At 41.5% G+C, this 20,126-nt stretch overlaps 1 protein-coding gene across 2 annotated transcripts in view; it reads right to left on the bottom strand.

Moving 5' to 3' along the window:
* LOC138763977 (interleukin-6 receptor subunit beta) overlaps positions 1-20,126 on the bottom strand; it is a 100,358-nt gene that overhangs the window by 53,974 nt on the left and 26,258 nt on the right. For both annotated transcript variants that reach the window (XM_069939086.1, XM_069939096.1), the window contains exons 5-6: positions 17,806-17,930; positions 11,474-11,606 (exon numbers count right to left, since the gene is read on the bottom strand). In XM_069939086.1, the coding sequence (XP_069795187.1) occupies positions 11,474-11,606; positions 17,806-17,930 (258 nt within the window). The remainder of the gene's footprint in view (positions 1-11,473; positions 11,607-17,805; positions 17,931-20,126) is intronic.

Raw genomic sequence — 20,126 nt, 5'->3', positions numbered from 1 at the left:
ATAAGCTGATTTTATACTCCTGCTCCTTTATTTTTATCCCTTTTATTTTATTTTCTATTTTTATCAATTCTGCCAAAGGTTCTATTGCTAAGGTGAACAATGAGGGGGATAGTGGACATCCTTGTCTAGTTGACCTACTTAATTTAAAGTGACTCGATACATATCCATTTACTGTTACCTTCGCCAACGGTCCATTATACAATGCTTTAATCAAATTTATATATTTTTCTGATAGATTCAACTTCTGTAATACTTTAAATAAATAGTTCCACTCTACTCTGTCAAAGGCTTTTTCTGCGTCTAGAGCAACAGCCACTGTTGGTTTCTTATTTCCTTGAACTGTGTGGATTAGATTAATAAGTTTTCAGACATTGTCTGCTGTTTGTCTTTTCTTAATAAATCCAGTTTGATCTTGTTTTACTATTTTTAGTCCACAGTCAGCCCATCTTTTGCTAATAGTTTTACTATTATTTTATAATCTGAGTTAAGTAGAGATATTGGTCTATATGATGCTGGTGTTAGTGGATCCTTCCCCGTCTTTGGTATTACTGTAATTATTGGCGTGAAGCAAGGCTGTGTTCTCGCACCAACCGTCTTTTCAGCATGATGCTGAACCAAGCCATGAAAGACCCCAACAATGAAGACGCTGTTTACATCCGGTGCCGCACGGATGGCAGTCCCTTCAATCTGAGGCGCCTGCAAGCTCACACCAAGACACAAGAGAAACTTGTCCGTGAACTACTCTTTGCAGACGATGCCGCTTTAGTTGCCCATTCAGAGCCAGTTCTTCAGCGCTTGACGTCCTGCTTTGCGGAAACTGCCAAAATGTTTGGCCTGGAAGTCAGCCTGAATAAAACTGAGGTCCTCCATCAGCCAGCTCCCCACCATGACTACCAGCCCCCCCACATCTCCATCGGGCACACAAAACTCAAAACGGTCAACCAGTTTACCTATCTCGGCTGCACCATTTCATCAGATGCAAGGATCGACAATGAGATAGACAACAGACTCGCCAAGGCAAATAGCGCCTTTGGAAGACTACACAAAAGAGTCTGGAAAAACAACCAACTGAAAAACCTCACAAAGATAAGCGTATACAGAGCCGTTGTCATACCCACACTCCTGTTCGGCTCCGAATCATGGGTCCTCTACCGGCATCACCTGCAGCTCCTAGAACGCTTCCACCAGCGTTGTCTCCGCTCCATCCTCAACATCCATTGGAGCGCTTTCATCCCTAATGTCGAAGTACTCGAGATGGCAGAGGTCGACAGCATCGAGTCCACGCTGCTGAAGATCCAGCTGCGCTGGGTGGGTCACGTCTCCAGAATGGAGGACCATCGCCTTCCCAAGATCGTGTTATATGGCGAGCTCTCCACTGGCCACCGTGACGGAGGTGCACCAAAGAAAAGGTACAAGGACTGCCTAAAGAAATCTCTTGGTGCCTGCCACATTGACCACCGCCAGTGGGCTGATATCGCCTCAAACCGTGCATCTTGGCGCCTCACAGTTCGGCGGGCAGCAACCTCCTTTGAAGAAGACTGCAGAGCCCACCTCACTGACAAAAGGCAAAGGAGGAAAAACCCAACACCCAACCCCAACCAACCAATTTTCCCCTGCAGCCGCTGCAACCGTGTCTGCCTGTCCCGCATCGGACTTGTCAGCCACAAACGAGCCTGCAGCTGACGTGGACTTTTACCCCCTCCATAAATCTTCGTCCGCGAAGCCAAGCCAAAGAAGACATGAATCTGGCAAGTTTTGTGTTTCTTCTTTCTGGTTCATTACTTCCAGGAGAGTAGGAATTAATAACTCTTTAAATGTTTTATAAAATTCTATTGGAAATCCATCCTCTCCTGGTGATTTATTGTTCAGCAGCTTTTTTAATATATCCTGTACTTCCTCTATTTCAAATGGTTTTATTAATTTGTTTTGTTCCTCTTCTTCCAATTTCAGCAGTTCAATTTTAGCTAAAAATTTCCCCTCGTTCTCAGTTTGATATAATTGTTCATAAAATTCCTTAAAGTTCTCATTAATTTCTATTGGGTTATATGTAATTTGTTTGTCCTTTTTCTTTGATGCCAATACAGTTCATTTAGCTTGTTCTGTTTTAAGTTACCAGGCTAATATTATGTGTTTTTTCTCCCAGTTTGTTATACTTTTGCTTTATTTTCATTATGTTCTTCTCCACCTTGTACATTTGTAATGTTTCATATTTTATTTTGTGTGCCAATTCTCTCCTTTTCATTATATCATCCCTTTTTACTAGTTCCTTTTCTGTACTTACTATCTCCCTTTTCAACTGCTCTATTTCCCGATTGTAATTCTTTTACATCTTAGTCACATAACTTATTATCTGCCCTCTAATGAAGGCTTTCATTGCATCCCATAATATAAATTTGTCTTTCACTGATCCTGTGTTTATTTCAAAATATGTTTTAATTTGGCGTTCAATAAACTCCCTAAATTCCTGTCTTTTAAGTAGCATGGAGTTTAACCTCCATCTATATGTTCTTGGTTGGATGTCCTCCAGTTCTATTGATAATAATAGGGGTGAATGATCTGATAGTAGTCTAGCTTTATACTCAGTTTTCCTAACTCACCCTTGAATATGGGCTGACAACAAAACCATTCTTGAGTAAGTTTTGTGCCTACTTGAATAATATGAAAATTCCTTCTCTCTTGGGTATTTCCTCCTCCATATATCAATAATTTTCATTTCCTGCATTGATTTAACCATAAATTTGGCTACTTTATTCTTTTTACTTATCTTTTGTCCAGTTTTATCTAACATTGGGTCCAAATTAAGGTTAAAATCCCCTCCTATCAATATATTTCTTTGTGTGTCTGCAATCTTCAAAAAAATATCCTGCATAAACTTTTGATCCTCCTCGTTAGGTGCGTATATATTGAGCAAATTCCAAAATTCTGAGTATATCTGACACTTTATCATTGCATGCCTCCCTGCCGGATCTATTATTTCCTCCTTTATTTTGATTGGTACATTTTTGTTAACTAGTATGGCTACACCTCTAGCTTTTGAATTATAAAATGCTGCTGTTACGAGTCCTACCCAGTTTCTCTTTAGTTTCCTATGTTCCGCTTTAGTTAGATGCATTTCCTGCACAAATGCCGTATCTATTTTTTCCTTCTTCAATAAATTTAGTAGCCTCTTCCTTTTAATTTGGTTATGTATTCCATTAATGTTTATAGTCATATAATTCAACATGACCATCTTATATCTTACTTACACCTCTTTTCCACCTCTTCACCACCTCCATCCCCCTTTACCCCATTTTCATCTTAGTTTTCTCTTATTACACTTAATATACGACAACACATTTAAGACATAAAGTACCCCCACAGTTCCCACATCCACTAATACGTTAACCCCAAAAGATCCCCCTATCTCTGAGTTTCCCCATACTCCTTGCCGGGCAACCACAACTCCCCTTTTCATTTGGCTTGCGATCTTGTTCGCAGCGTCAACTGATTTTGCAGTGACGGTTATTCCCCCTCCACCCAGCCCTCTCCAGAAAACACTTTTTAAAATAAAAACACATATAACAAAGCTGTCTCTTCTATTCCCCCCCCCCCACTTTACTCCCTTCCTTCCCTTCTCTTATCCTTCTTTAGTTCTTTACATATACATTGTTTTTACATCTTTATATATACTTCATCGCCATTCTTCATTCTTGTTACATCTCTTCATCTCTTTTCCTGTCCTGCAAACGTTCTGCGAATTCTTGTACTTTCTCTGGATCTGAGAACAGTCTGTTTTGCTCCCCGGGTATAAATATTTTAAGCACGGCTGGATGTCTTAATATGAATTTGTAACCTTTCTTCAATAAAATTGATTTTGCTGTATTAAACTCCTTCCTCCTCTTTAAGAGTTCAAAACTTATGTCTGGGTAAAAAAAAAATATTTTTTGACCTTTGTATTCCAATGGTTTATTATCTTCTCTAATTTTATTCCTTGCCCGTTCCAGTATATTTTCTCTTGTCGTGTATCTCAAAAATTTTACTAAGATGGATCTTGGTTTTTGATGTGTCTGTGGTTTTGGAGCTAATGCTCTATGTGCCCTTTCTATTTCAATTTCTTTCTGCATTTCTGTTGTTCCCAGGACCTTCGGGATCCATCCTTTTATAAATTCCTTCATGTCTGTACCTTCTTCACCCTCCTTCAGGTCCACTATTTTTATTTTGTTTCACCTACTATAATTTTCCAATATATCAATTTTCTGAGATTACAATTCTTGTGTCTCTTTAATTTTTTTGCCACTTTCTTCCAATGTTTCTCCTAAGTCATTCACTTCCATTTCTACAGCCATTTCCCGCTCTTCCACATCCTCTACTCTTTTCCCTATTTCTGTCATTACCAGTTCTAACCTTTACATTTTATCTTCTGTTCTTTTCATTTTCCTTTTAATTGCATTAAACTGTAATGATAACCATTCTTTTAGTGATCTCGTTTGTTCTTCAAAAAAGACTTTATCTATATTTTATTCATCAGTTTTACCTTTTATTTCTCTGTGAAGATCTTGGTCTTCTTCTTCCTCTTCTTCTATGTCTGTATCTGTGTTTGTGTCTTCTTCTTTTCTTCTTTGTGTCTGTGTCTCTTCTGTTTTTCCTGATGAGCTGCTTGTATCTCTTTGTTGGGCCTCTTATTGCTGTTCCTCCCCTTTTGGGCTGCTCGTCTGTTGTGCTTCTTGACGTTGGTCTTCTTGTCGATCTTCCCTCTGTCTGTCTTCCACGACTGTTTCGTCGCACCCTCTTCTGCTGTCTTCCTTATCCTCCAGCTAAGAGCCCTGGTATCGGGCGTCCCTCAGTTGCTCGGTCTGTGACAGCCCGCTCCTCTACTGAGCCATCCTCCCGCCAGTGTCCTCTTTCTCCTCTGATTGCGCAGTTGCGCACTTTTGTTTGGCTCCGAGATCCATTTTTGTAGTGCACCGGCTGGTGGGTCGCAACTCTGTATGTAGGGCAGGTACTGACCTCGAGGGTCGGGTGCTCCTCGTCACCACAGTGTCCTGTTCCTGCAGGTAAGGCCTTCTTCCTTCTTCTCCGGCGACATTTTTACTTCTTTTTTTTTCCAGCTGTTTTTACTTTCTCCTTCTTGGAAGCCATCTTCTTTCTCTTCTCTGTATCTTTATCTTCTATTTCTTGTACTCTACTTTTATAATGCTTTGCTTTTTCCTAACCTTTTTTCCTATTTTCCTGGAGAGCGCTGGTTTTCCCTACTGCCCACTACTCCATCATGTGACTCCTCACTCCTCCCCTTTCATCACCACCCCCCCACCCCATTCTTTCACATCTAAGGCTATTAACCCCGGAATATTGAGCTGCCAGTCCTGCAACCAAGTTTCACTAATGGCTGCAATATCATAATTCAATGTTCCAATCCATGCTATAAGCTCGTCTGTCTTTCCTACAATACTCCTTGCATTGAAATAGATGCAATTTAGAAAATTTCCACCACATAAAATCCATTGACTTCTAATGGTGTATGTAATTTTTAAATCATCTTTTCCCTCCTCCACTCCTTGATCTGCTTTGACATTCTGGTTCCCCTCCCCCTGCAAACCTAGTTTAAACCCACTGGAGCAGCATAGCAAACCTTCTTACAAGGATATTAGTCCCCCTCCAGTTCAGATGCAAACTGTCCTGTCAGAACAAATCATAACTGCCCTGGAAGAGAGCCCAAATGATCCAGAAACCAGAAGTCCTCCCTCTTGCACCATATCTTTAGCTATGTGTTAAGCTACATTATCCTCCTATTTCTAACCTCACCAGCACTTGGCATGGGTAACAATCCTGAAATCACAACCCTGGAGGTACTGTCCTTCAACCTAGCACCCAAGTCCCTAAACTCCCCTTGCAGGACCTCCTCACCTTTCCTACCCACATCATTGGTTCCTATATGGATCAGGACACCAAGCTGGTCACCCTCCCTCCTGAGAATGCTGTGAACTCGATCTGAGTTATCTCGGACCCTTGCACCAGGGAGGCAAACATATTATTTGGGATACTCAATCTCTTCCACAGAACCTCTTAACTGTCCTCCTAACTTTGGAATCTCTTTTCACTACATCTCCTCCCTTCCCTTCTTAGATACAGGTTCAAACTCTGTGCCAGAGACCTGATCGCTGTGGCTTGATCTCCTCAACAGTATCCAAAATGATATACTATTTATTCAGGGGGATGGCCACAGGGGTGCCCTGCACTGCCTGCCTATTCCCTTTCCCTCTCCTGACTGTCACACATCTACCCTCCTCCTGCCTCTTAAGTGTAATAGGTGTCCCTGTAACTCCTGTCTATCACCCCTCTGCCTCCCAAATGATCTGGAGTTCATCCAACACCAGCTCCAATTCCTTGACATGGCTTGTCAGAAGCTTCTCACAGATGAAGTCATCAGGGATACTGCTGGCTTCCCTGACGACCCACATTCTGCAAGAGGAGCATTCCCCTCCCTTGGCTGCCATTCCCACTGTTTATGACTGAAGAAACAAAATATATGATGTCTAAAACCTGCCCTTAACTGTGTCTACCTGCTGAATCCTTTTTGTTCCTCGAGAAGGCTGGCCCTTTCTTACTTTAACTCCTGCTACCCTTGCCTCTTACCTGTTCTCGCCAAAGCTTGTTGGACCAAAACCTTATCACTTTAACTCAGCCCACTCTGAAGATGACCACTCTCTCAAACTGGCACTGTCAGCAAAGTTTTATGGTATATGTGATGAAGCATTCAGTCCAGTAAGGTCAGTAGATAGTCTTGAATGTGTCCATTAATTTTAAGCACTTTACTTAAGTCTATGTCTTATTCAAATACTGTATTTAAACATGATTTCTGTGGATAATGTTTCTTACAGACATTGTTAACAAAGATGATTTTAATAGTGGTGAAAGAGAGAGATCTTGCTTGATGTTAAAGAAAATGGTAACCACACCCTGATTCAGCTGAGCACAGAAGAAGCACAAAAGTCTGACAATGCTCTTTTAGTTAGTATTGAAAGGGGGTATGGATTTAAATGAAACGCAGTCTGTTTCTTTGGTTGAAAAAAGTGGCCTTTAGCAAGTCTTTCTAGAATGTGTAACAGTTTTGATGAGTTCCTGAGCTAAATATTTCTTCAGTCTTGGATAATTTAGAAATGGAAGCAACATATACAGTATTGTAAAAGTACACCTTGCCATGAACTTGTAAGCATTTGAATGGCTAGATGTGTAAGTAGTGTCACTCAGATTAAATATGACAAACTAGACAGGCAATCCTCTACAACCACTCTCTAGCCTCTTTCACAAAATCAATGTCTAATCCAATTTAATACCTCATCCTGGATGCCAAGTGACTGATCCTTCTTGTCCAACCTCCCATGTGAAACCTTATCAAAAGCCTTACTAAAATTCATGTAGACAACATTCACTGTCATTCCTTTAAATTTCACGATAAAATCCTCAAAAAAGTCTGGAAGATTGGTGAGGCATGTCCTTTCACACATGAAGATATTGGAGCGGAAGCAGGCCATTCAGCCCATTGAGTCCACTCCACCATTTCATCATGTGCTGATCTATTCTCTCACATAGCCCCATTCTTCTGGCTTCTCCTTACAACCTTTGATATCCTGACTCTTCAGATACCTATCACTCTCTGCCTTAAATACACCCAATGACTAGCCTCCACAGCAGTCCATGGTAGCAAATTCCAGAGGTTCACAACTCTCTGGCTAAAGAGATACGTCTGCATCTGTTTTAAATGGGTACTCTTCAATTCTGAAGTTATGCCCTCTTGTCCAAGACCCCTCCTGCCACGTTTAACAGCTTTGCCACATCTACTCTGTCGAGACTTTTCAATAATTGAATTGCTTCTATGAGGTTTCCCCTCATTCTTTTGAACTCCAAGGAGTACAGTCCAAGAGCTGCCAATGTTTATCATATGCTATTTCAGGAATCATTCTTGAATCTTCACTGAACTTTCTCTGATGCCAGTACATACTTTCTTAAATGATCCTAAAAACTGTACCCTTTACTTCAAGTGAGGTCGTACTTCAACATCACATTCCTGCTCTTATGTCCTATATCCCTGGATATGAATGCCAACATTGCATTCACCTTCTTCACTACCAACTTAAAGCTATGTTAATGATCCATAATCAATTCATGTCTATCTACGTACTTGTACATCTATCTGGTCTTTTTGGATACCTTCCAACAACTTACCTACTAGTGATGTCATGCTCACTGGCCTATAATTTTTTCGAGCCTTTCTTAAGCAAAACAATAATATTAACTATCCACCAATCCTCTAGGTTCTCACCCATGGTTAAGGACATTTTAAAAACTTCTGCTCTTGAAATTTCTGCATTAGCCTTTATCAAAGTCCAAAGGAATATCTTGTCACCCCTGAGGATTTATCTACCTTATTTGCCTCCAGACAATATGCCCCTCTTCTATATAATCTGTATCAGGTCCATGACCTCACTGCTGTTTGGCCTCACTTCTATAGAATGTCCATTTAATGAGTAAATACAGATGCAAAAATCTTACCCATCTCTTTTGGCTCCCTGCATAGATGACCACTGATCTTAAGGAGGATCCATTTTGTCCCTTACTAGCCTTTTACTCTTAATATGTCTGTAGAAACTCTTGGGGCAGCATGGTTAGCGCAATACCTTTATAGCACTAGCGACCTGGGTTCAAATCTAGCCTTGACTGAAAGGAAATTGTACGTTATCCGCATGTCTGAGTGAGTGGGTTTCTCCGGGTACTCCAGTTTCCTCCTATCCTTCAAAATGTTCGGGGGTTGTACGTTAATTGGGATATTTGGGTGCCATGTGCTCGTGAGTCAAATGGGCCCATTACTGTGCTGTATGTCTAAATGAAAAAAATGGAAATTAATTTTCCTTCACCTTGTCTACCAGAGCAGTTAGCCTTCCTGATTTCCTTCTTCAATGTTTTCTTAAATTTCTTATACCCTCAAATACCTCATTTGTTCCTTGCTGCCTATATATGTTACGCATCTCCTCCTTCTTCTTAACCAGGGCCTCATTCAATATCTTTTGAAAGCCAAGGTTCCTTATGCTTGTTTGTCTTGCCTTTAATTTTGACAGAAACCTACAAACCATGTACTTTCAAAATTTCTCCTTTCAGGTCCTTCCACATACCAACCAGGCCTTTTCCAGAAAACAACATGTCCACATTCACATTTGCCAGATTCTTTCTGATTCCATCAAACTGGTTGTTCTCCAACTTAAAATCTCAACACAATGACCAGACAGACCCCTTTCAATAATTATCTTGAAACTAATAACATTATGCTCATTAGATACAAAGTGTTCCCCTGCACATACTTCTGTCACCTGTGTGGTCGCATTCCCAAAAAGGAGATCCAGCATTGCACTCTCTCTAGCTGGAACATCTGTATAATGATTAAGGAAAACTCCCTAACCCATCCAGACCTTTTACAGTATGAAGTCCCAGACAATGTGTGGAAAGTTCAAATCACCTATTATCATAACCTGTGTTTCTTGCAACTGGCTCCCTCGCTGACTGTTGGATGGTCTAGAATACAATCCCATGGACATGGTCATTCTTTTCTCATTCCTCATTTCCATCCATATTGCCTCAGTAGATGAGCCCTTTGGTCTGTTGTGTCTGAGCACTGCCAGACATTTTCCCTGATTAGCAACACCACCCTACGTCCTTTTATCTCTCCCTTGCTATCGCATCTAAAACAAATGTACCTGGGAACATTGAGATACTCCCCCCCCCCACCCCCACCTACAACCAAGACTCACTGATGGCCACAATGTCATAACTCCATGTGCTGATCCATTCACCCGCCTTTCATAATCCAATGAAATAAATGCAACTAAGAACATTATCCCACCCAGCTCAACCTTTCAATTCCTGTCTTTGTTTGCCGGCCTCACAGCATCTTTTTCCACAACTACTCCCCCATCTGTTCTGGCCCCCATCCCCCTCAGTCACTACTTTAAACCCTTTGGAGTAGCATGAGCACATTTTCCCACGAGGATAGTTATTCCTCTCCAGTTCAGGCCCTACCTTCCATAGAAGAAAGCCTAATGATCCAACTTTCCCACCTGTACTATTATCTCATTTGCCACATATTTAGCACATTATCCTCCTATTTCTAACTTCACTAGCATGTAGCATGGTTAGCAATCCTGAGATCATTACCCTGGAGGTCTTAACTAGCACTTAACTCCCTGTATTCACTTTGCAGGATCTCATCACCCTTCCTACCCACATCACTGGTCCCTACATTGGTACCACATCTGGCTGTTTGCCCTCCCTCTTGAGAGTGCTATGGATTTGAACTGAGATATCCCTGATTCTGGCCACTGGGAGGCAACATACCATTCAGAAGTCTTAATCTCATCCATAGAATCAAAACATCTTTGGAAGGATGTGCTGCTGTTGGAGATGGTCCAGAAGAAGTTTACCAGAACGAAATGGGAATGAGATACGGATGAGAGGGTTAATATACAAGGAGCTCTGGCATATGCTCAGTGGAGTTTGGAAGGATGAGGGAAGGATCTCATTCAAACAAATCGAATATTGAAAGGAGCGAGAGAAAATCAGAGAAAGACAAAGGGATAGAGCAGTGGGAGAATCTAGGACCAGAGGGCACAGTTTCAGAATAAAAGGATGACCCTTTAGGACAAAGATGAAGAGAAATTTCTTCATCCAGAGGGTGGAAGCCATCATTGGATCGGATCTTGTGTGATCGGTATGTGTGTTAAACGTATGGGGAGGAGGGTGGAGAATGAGGCTGAGAAGAAAAATATATCAGATTTAAATGGCAGAGTAGACTTGATGGGCTGAATGACCTACTTCTGTGTCTACATCCTATAGTCTTGTAGTCTTATGTAGCTCTGAGAATTTCTTGACTTTGCAGTGATCCTGCATCCGATTACTATGAACTTATTAAAAGGCATAGAAAATGTGTTAATAACTTTGTTTAAATTCCAACATAAACACTTTGAATATTTCTAAGTTATCAAATAGTTTGACAGCTCACAAAACTAGGGAATGTGGCTTAGACAGCTATCAAAATATTTGACCCACGACAGCACAAGGCCTTTGCCACTCAAAACTGCACAGTTAAGGGGCTCTGGCTATTAGCAGTGAATTACCAGAAGTTAAAATTGCTTTATATGTTTGTCATTGGGTAGTCTTTCACCAAACTCTGCCAATAAACATTGCCAACAACACCAGCTTACATATTAAAAGAAATAGATACATAGTTGGCTTGTTCTGGGGAAATATAACATTTGGCAGAGCATGGTGATGTAAGCTTGCTCTACCATTCTATTTGCTAATTGTTGACTTATACTGCACAACATCTACCCATCTTTTACTGAGATGCTTTGGTACTTTATTAATAACTGTTGATCAATCTGTACCAACTGTGGCCTTTGGTGGGTTAAATATTTAAATATGTATTTCAGATATCATACTGACGTACCTGGAAGAACATAGTTTGTATTGGTCCATAGACTCCAAAGACCGGGAGTTGAGAGAGTTTTGTGGCGCACTCGAAATTCATAAGTAGTCATTTGTTCCAAAGTTTGAGGTAATGCAGACTGTGTAAAATTGAACTTGGGAAATAATAATACAATTAGTATAGATATTCTTGCTCTAGAATCCCTGACTATATTTTTTGTCTAATTAAGTTTTTTGGTGGTTGGATTTCATGTGTGCTAAATGCATTCCACATTGTTTCTCAGGTGTCCTGCTGGGTGAAGGAGGTATTACTGCCCTCCTTTTTAAACTGCTCTAATCTGCTTTGGCTCTGATAATCCTGGCTCATGGCAGAATAATGAGAGTTTGGTTGGGTAGAACATAGCTGGAGGAGGAGCCCACACCTTCTTCTCATTTAAGTAATTAACGATTAAAATCAGTACGCCCTGGAAAAGGGATTGGAAATCAATGTTGGCTATTGACATCAAAATTGTGAAAAGAATCTTAAATCTTTTTTTTAAACGAAAAAACACAATCTTATGCAACAGTATAAAATCCACGAAATTAACATTTAGTTTAATTTTCATTCATCAGAATGGGAAAAATGAGCAAATTTGCAAATGTAGAACTTTTAATAATGATTATGTATATAAGCATAGATTTCCCAATTTCAACATGTGGAGATAGAAGCTGAAGTTTTCCTTCAGGAGAAATAAATTTAACATTATTCTTTTTAAACTTAGACATACACCACTGCAACAGGCCTGTGCCACTCAATTCTACCCAATTAACCTACAATCCCTGGTACGTTTTGAACGGTGGGAAGAAACCGGAGCCATTGAGGAAAACCCATGAAGACACGGGGAGAACGTACAAACTCATTACAGGCAGCACAGGATTCAAATCACGTTAGTGCTGCAAGAGTGCTGCACTAACCGCTACGCCTACTGTACCACCAAAAAATAATGAAAAGGATCTTGCCTGACAAATCAGTTGAAATTCTTTGAAAGGACAGGTCAAAGGAGAGACAGTGGATGTTGCTTCCTTATATTTTCAGAAGGCCTTTGACAAGGTGCCATGCATAAGGCTACAAAATGAGGTAGGAGTCCATGGCATTATGGGTAAGGTTCAAGCGTAGATAGAAGATTGACTGACTGAAAGAGACAGAGTGGGAAGCTTTTTTCTGGCTGGGTGCTGGTGACAAGTGGTGTTTGACCGGGCCATGTTGGGTCCGCTAATTTTCAAATTGTATTCAAGTGATGTAGATGATGGAATTGATTGTTTTGTGCCCAGGTTTACAGATGATACAAAGAAAGATAGAGGGCAAATAGAGATCATGAAGCAGCAAGTCAGCAAAAGGATGTGGGCAGGTTGGGAAAATGAGCAAAGAGTGCTAGGTGGAATACAGCACAGGCCATGCACTTTGGAAGTGGGGAGAGAATTCAGAGTATGGAGGGCCCTGGGAGTCCTGGTAAAGGATTCCCTAAAGGTTAACCTGCTTGTTGAGAAGGCAAATGCAATGTTAGCTTTCATTTTGAGTGGACTAGAAAAGCAATACTTTATAAATGTTGGTCAGACCATTACTCCAAATATGGAGTAATGGTGTGAGCAGTTTTGGGCCCCATATCTAAGGAAGCATGTGCTGGAATTGTAGAGGGTCCAGAGGAGGTTTATGACAATGATCCCTGGGGAAGAGATCGTTTATATATGAGGAGATTTTGATGGCTCTGGCCCTGCACTTGCTAGAATTTAGGATGAGGGATTATGTCATTAAAAAATGCTGAATATTAAAAGGACTAATTAGAGTGGGTGTGGAGAAAATGCTTCCAGTAGTGAGAGAGTCTAGGACCAGAGGGCACAGCTTTAAAATTAAAGACATCCCTTTAGAACAGAGATGAGGAGATATTTCTTCAGCCAGAGAGTGGTGAATCTGTGGAATTCACTGCCACAGGGGGCAAGTGGTGGCTAAGTCATTGGGTATGTTTAAAACATATGTGGATAGGTTTTTGATTGGTAAGGATGTCAATGGTTATGGAGGGAAGGTAGGAGAATTGGTTGAGAGGAAGAATACATCAGCCAGGATTAGAATTGTAGAGCAGACTCGATGAGCTGAATAGCCTAATTATACATCTTACTTGTTTCTGACTAATGGAAAAATCAGTTTATGGACTCAGCAATGTGTGTGTGTGTGTGTGTGTGTGTGTGTGTGTGTGTGTGTGTGTGTGTGTGTGTGTGTGTGTGTGTGTGTGTGTGTGTGTGTGTGTGTGTGTGTGTGTGTGTGTGTGTGTGTGTGTGCGTGCGTGCGTGCGTGCGTGCGTGCGTGCGTGCGTGCGTTGGGAGATGTGCTTTGTTTATGGAGAGTTTAAAGGGCAAGTGGAGCAGAGTGGTGATTGGTGGGAGTCTGTGCTCCAGACAGAGCCAGCAAATAAAAAGAAGGGAAGCCAAGACGAGTGGCCAATGTGTTAGTGGCCCAGTGTAGGAGTGGTGATTTAGAGCCTTTGGCTCAAAAGGCTTTGGCAAGTACAACCTGAGGCCAAGTAAGATCTTTTCATAGTAACTAGTGGAGATTACAGCTAGGGCAGTGGAATACTCCTTGATGAATACGCCCGCAAGAGGTGCATCCAGCTTCAGCTCCTTACAGACCATGTTAGGGAAGTGGAGCTGGAGTTGGATGAACTTCAGATCATTCGGGAGGCAGAGGGGGTGATAGACAGAAGCTTAGGAGGCAAGAAACATGCAAGTGGGTGAATGTTAGGAGAGGGAAAGGGAATAAGCCGCCTGTGCAGAATGCCCTGTGACTAATTCCCCTCTGCAACAAGTATAGCCCTTTGGATGCTGCTGAGGGCATAACCTATTTGGACAAGACAGCAGCCAGACCAACAGAACTGCGGTCACCTCTGAGCCTCAGAATGGAAGGGTGAAGTCTAGTCATAGTGGAGTCGATAGTCAGGGGAATAGATAGGGGATTCTGCAGCTGCAAAAGAGACTCCAAGATAATGCACTTGCCTCCCAGGTCCTCAGGTCCAGGATGTCTCTGAGTGGTTGCAAAATATTCTTAAATGGGAGGATGAGCAGCTGGAGTGGTACATATTGGCACCAATGACATAGGCAGGGTTGGGGTAGAAGTCCTGTAAATCATGTTTAGGGTGTTAGGAAAGAGGTTGAAGAGCAGGTCCTCCTAGGTGGTAATCCCTGGATTAATCCTGATGTCAAAAGCTAGGGAAGCTCAAAACAGGAAGATAGAGCAGACAAATGAGTGGCTGAAGAGATGGTGCAAGGGGAAGACTTTCAAATTCTTGGATCTTTGGAACATTCTGGGGAAGGGGTGACCTGTTCATGAGGGACAGGTTGCACCTGAACACGAGGGGTAGCAATATCTTGGCGAGGAGGTTTGCTAATGCTATGGGGTGGGGGATGAGTTAAACTAGATTGGCAGGTGGGAATGGGAGCCTATGTGAAAAGGCAAAGGAAGAGGAGGTTGGTGCACAAGTAAAGACAGCTGGTAGGGTGTTTGTGTTGAAGGACAGGTAGATAGTGTAGGCAGGTAGTGACAGGGTGTTTGTGTTGAAGGACAGGTAGATATTGTAGGCAGGTAGTGACAGGGTGTTTGTGTTGAAGGACAGGCAGGTAGTGTAGGCAGGTAGTGAGAAAAGGACCTTGATCAGGGCAAGGTTGGAATGAAACAGGCTTGTGTGCTAGTCGATGCTAAGATTAGAGGAAGTGTTGGATCTTTTAAAAAAAACATCAGGGCCGGAGGTTGCTTTGGGAAGGGAGTGAAGGGATAGCTGGAATATTGGCTATAACCATGGAGTCATCCTTGGTCATGGGGGAGTTGCTAGATGATTGGAGAATGGCAAATGTGGTCCCCTTGTTCAAAAAAGATAATAGGGAGAATTCAGGGATTATAGTCTTACGTCAGTGGTGTGCAATCTATTGGAGAGGATTCTTAAGAATAGAATTTATGAACATTTGGAGAAGTACAGTCTACTCAGGGATAGACGCATGGCTTTGTGAAGGGAAGGTCGTGCCTCATGAACCTAATTTTTTTTGAGGAGGTAACAAAAGAAATTGATGAAGGTAGATAATTTTAGTAAGGCATTTGACAAGGTCCCTCATGACAGTCTCATCCAGAAAATCATAAGGCATGGGATCCAAGGAACCTTGACTGTGTGGATCAAAAATTGGCTTGCATGTAGAAAGTGGAGAGTAATAGTGGAAGGAAAGTAGTCTGCCTGGAGGTCAGTGACTAGTAGAGTTCGGCAAGAATCTGTTTTGCGACCCCTGTTCTTCGTGATGTTTATAAATGACCTAGATGAAGCATAAAGATAGGTAAGTAAGTTTGCAGATAATGTGAAGGTTGGAGGAGCTGTGGATGGAGCTGAAGGTTGTCGAACATTACAAAAGGATATAGACATGATGCAGAGTTTGGCAGAAAAGTAGCAGATGGTGTTCAATCCAGATATCGAAGTGTGAGGTAATATATTTTGGAAGGTCAAACCAGAAGGCTGAGTACAGGGTTAATGGTCGGTTATTTAACAGTGTGGAGCAACAAAGGGACCTTGGGGTCCAAATTCATACATCTCTCAAGATCACTGCACAGGTTGATACAGTAGTTAAGAAGGCCTATGGGATATTGGAACATTGAATCAACATTTCACTTATGAATCTCCAGGGGTAATCTACTGCATCCAGTGTTCTCACCGTGGTCTCTTCTACATCGGAGAGACTGGACGGAGACTGGGAGATCACTTTTATGAGCACCTCGGCTCCATCCACCGCAATAGCATGGATCTCCCAAGGGCCACCCATTTTAATTCTCCATCCCATTCCCTTGACAACATGTCTGTTCATGGTCTCACGTACTGCCAGACTGAGCCCACCCGTAAATTGGAGGAACAACACTTCATCTTCCATCTGGGCACCCTTCAACCGGATGGCATTAATATCAACTTCTCTGGCTTTCATTAAAAACCTCACCATCGCTCCTTGTTTTCCCCATCATCTCTCCATTCCCTGTCTCCTTTTGCACAGACATGATAAATTCTACCTCACCCCTTATCACATCCAATTAACACCTTTTGTTGGTCTGGATTCCTCCCCCATTGTTTGAATTCTGAGACATTCTGATACATCCTGTTTCTACCTTTTCTGATTTTTCCTTGAAGAAGGGCTCAGGCCCAAACTTTTAGTAATACCTTTGTCTCCTATAGATGCTGAATAGACCAGCTGAGTTCCTCCAGCATTTCGGTGTGTTTATTACTAATTATGACAGCGGCATGGATACTGTAGCGGCTAGTGCAACGTAGTTACAGTACCAGCGACCAGAGTTCGAATAAAAAATTTATAAATTACTGGAATTACCTGATTTTAGTGAACTTTGCATAATTAAATACTACGATACTGATTTTTTTTTCCCAATGACTACATTTTGCACTATCTTTTGCCTTTTAAACGGCTTATTCCTAATTCAGGTGTATTAACTTGGTAGTGGAACAGTATGTCTCAGTCAATAGAAAATCCGTATACGCGGCATCCGAGATCTCCATAGGTTCTGGAATACGGCGATTCTACTGTATTTGTTTGTTAAGAAAAAAAAGTACAAACTGAACAGAGGTTTATGTTTTAGATGTCATAAGGATGTAGGTTCTTTTTAACATTCTTCTTGGTTATGTGAAACAGTAAAATCTTTTTGGAATAGACTTAAGGATTTTTTTTAGAAGTTATTTTGAAAGTGAAATTTTCATTTGATCCTTTTTTGTTGGGTAATATTAAGAGGTTGAGGTTAGAATTAAGATTAAATAGATTCCATATTGCTTTTTTGAGATTGGCATTAGCTGTGGCTAGAAAATGTTTGGCAATTATTTGAGACTGATTTGAATATTCTGAGATGGCATACGGAGTTGAGGTCTTGTATTCTATTGGAGAAGATAACGTATAATTTGCGTGATATTTATCGTAATAACTTGGAACCCGTATTTGGATTATATGGGTTGGAGTTTTTGAACCCCCTGGCCGCATAGTAGTGGTAGGTTAGTGGGGGATGGGATTGGGTGGGTGGGTTAGGGAGGGGGTTTGTAGGGGGTTAGCTTATAGAAAATATCATGTATGTATTTTTTGAATTGTTTTTAAGTTTTATTCATTCATTGAATGCTTCAATATATCCATCATGATTAATAAATAAAATTTTCAAAAGAAAACTGATCAGAGGTTAATTTCAGAATGCTATGCCTTTACAAATTTTCATGCTTTATTTAAAATTTCTGCTACTTTCTTTTTTTTAAAAATACCAATAATTTATGTATTTATCATGTCATTGCAAAGGTATACATGACTTACCACGTGCCAGTTTGTGGTTCCAGCTTTTCTGATCATTATTTGATATAGATATTTGTTTGAAATACTCCAGTTTAGATGTCCAGACTCCCAGAAATACTTTATGTTAGAAGGTGTCTCAGGTCTCCCTGAAATATTAAAAGCAAAGAGGGTTTTGGGACTGGAAATACAACCATGTAACCAGTTATACTGCATTTGTGTTCTTTGAGACTTAAACATTTGCCCTCAATTTTGTCACAAGAAAATATTAACAATTTTTAAAAATCTTTGGTGGAGCATAGAACAATAGAGCACAGGAATTGGTCCTTAGGCCACGTATGTCTGCACTGAACATGATGCCCAAATTAAACTGTAACTTCAGGCACACAGGAGACTGCAGATGTTGGAATCTGAAAGTAGACACACTCTGCTGGAGAAACTCAGCAGGTCAGGCAGCATCAGTGGGAGAAAAGGAATGGTCTTCATTTCGACCCAAAACCCTTCATGAGACTGAGGAAACGTAGCAGAGAAGCCAGTGTGAAAAGGGCAAGATGGGAAGGGTAGCACAGTGTCCTGATGTGGGATAAAAGTGGAGATTGAAACATATCAGACAGAGATAGTGGATCAGCAGATTCCAGACAAAGAGAGAGGGGGGCAAGGAAAACAAAGGAGTTGGATGGAGGAAGATGAGACAGATGGGGTGGAGTTGGTGATTAGAAGACAAAGGTGGCATGTGCTGGAATCTGATAAGAGTTGAGAATGGTGTTATAAAGAGAGATCGGGTGGTGTCACGAGTGGAGCAGAGAGTGGGGGAGAGCAGAAGAACCCAGTGGGGAGGTGGGAGTGGTTCCATGGAGGAGGATGAGAATGGGTGAGGGGCTGGGTGGGAAAGGGGACAGAAAGAGTCAAGGGAAAGAGTGGAGCAGAGAGATACAGAAGAGAGAGGGGTTTCATTATCTGAAATTTTATAATGAGTCCCTCTCTTCTGTACCTCTTCTGCTCTACCCCCTCAAACTCCATTGTCTGTCCCCCTGTCCCATCCAACCCCACCCATTCTCATCCCCCCTCCTTTTTCATTCTATCCCCCACATCTCCACCATTTCAGTGGATTCTTCTGCTCTCTTTACCACCACACCCCACCCACAACAACTCCAGCTCCATCTGCTATCTTACAGATTACAGATCATCAAACTGAGCACTAAACCACTGAGTAAAGAAATGACCATACCTGGAAAGACAGAGGAACAAACTTGGGAAATATATAGCCTTTTCAGTTTATTTTCAGAATAACAAAGTTGATTTTTACTACATCTCAAGCTGCCCTTGAGATAGAATATAGGTGGTGTTGAACAAATTTACTGTTTTGTTTTGAGAATATAACAAATTCAGTGGAACAGGTGGATATTGTGACCTTGAAATTCCTGAATGCATTCGATAAGGTGCTACTTAAAAGACCTGCATAAAGTTGGGATGCATCGAGTTGGGGTAATGTCTTGGCACGCATTGAGTATTGGTTAACCAACAGAAGGCAGGGAGTTGGGTTAGATGGGAGTTTCACTAGTTGGCAATCAGTGCGGGGGAGGGAGGGAGAACAGAAGAACCCAGTGGGGAAGTGGGAGTGGAGGGAGCAGTGAGTCCTAGGAATCAGTGCTGGGCCTGCAGCTGTTCACAATGTGCATAAACAGTTTGGAGGATAGAACCCAGTGTCTAAATTTGCTAATTACCCCAAAATGAATAGAAAAGCAAATTGTGTAGAGGACACAGAGCTTGCAGGGAGATCTCGATAGGTTAATGTGGATGCAGATTGGGTGGAACAGTTAGTGCAATGGTTAGTGCAACGCTGCCACAGTGCCAGCATCTGGGGTTAGAATCCGACTCTGAGAAGGTCCAGTGTCCTTATATACATTATACATTCCCCTCATGTCTCCATGGGATTCCTCTGGGTGCTCCAGTTTCTTCCTGCCCTTTAAAATGCACAGGGGTTGTAAGTCAACTGGGTTTAATTGGGCATAGGGGCTCATGGGCTGAAAGGGCCCGTTACCATGCTGAATGACTAAATTTAAAAAATAAAATAAAATTTAAGTGGACAATGGAATCAAAGTGGTAAATGTGAGGCTGTCCACTTTGGAAGGAAAAAAAAATCATATTATTATTTAAATTGCAAAAGATTGCAGCATGCTGCTTTGCAAAGAGACTTCGGAACGCAGGTATATGTATCACAAAAGGTGTAACAGGTAATCAAGAAGGCAAATGGGATTTGCCGAAGAGATTGAGTTCAAAAACAGGGATTTTCTGCTGCAATTGTTCACGGTATTGGTGAGGCAGCACCTGCAGAACTGAGCACA

The sequence above is a fragment of the Narcine bancroftii genome, chromosome 1 (genome assembly GCF_036971445.1).
Source record: "Narcine bancroftii isolate sNarBan1 chromosome 1, sNarBan1.hap1, whole genome shotgun sequence".
NCBI classification, from domain to species: domain Eukaryota; kingdom Metazoa; phylum Chordata; class Chondrichthyes; order Torpediniformes; family Narcinidae; genus Narcine; species Narcine bancroftii.
This window is presented reverse-complemented; position numbering and strand designations above follow the sequence as displayed.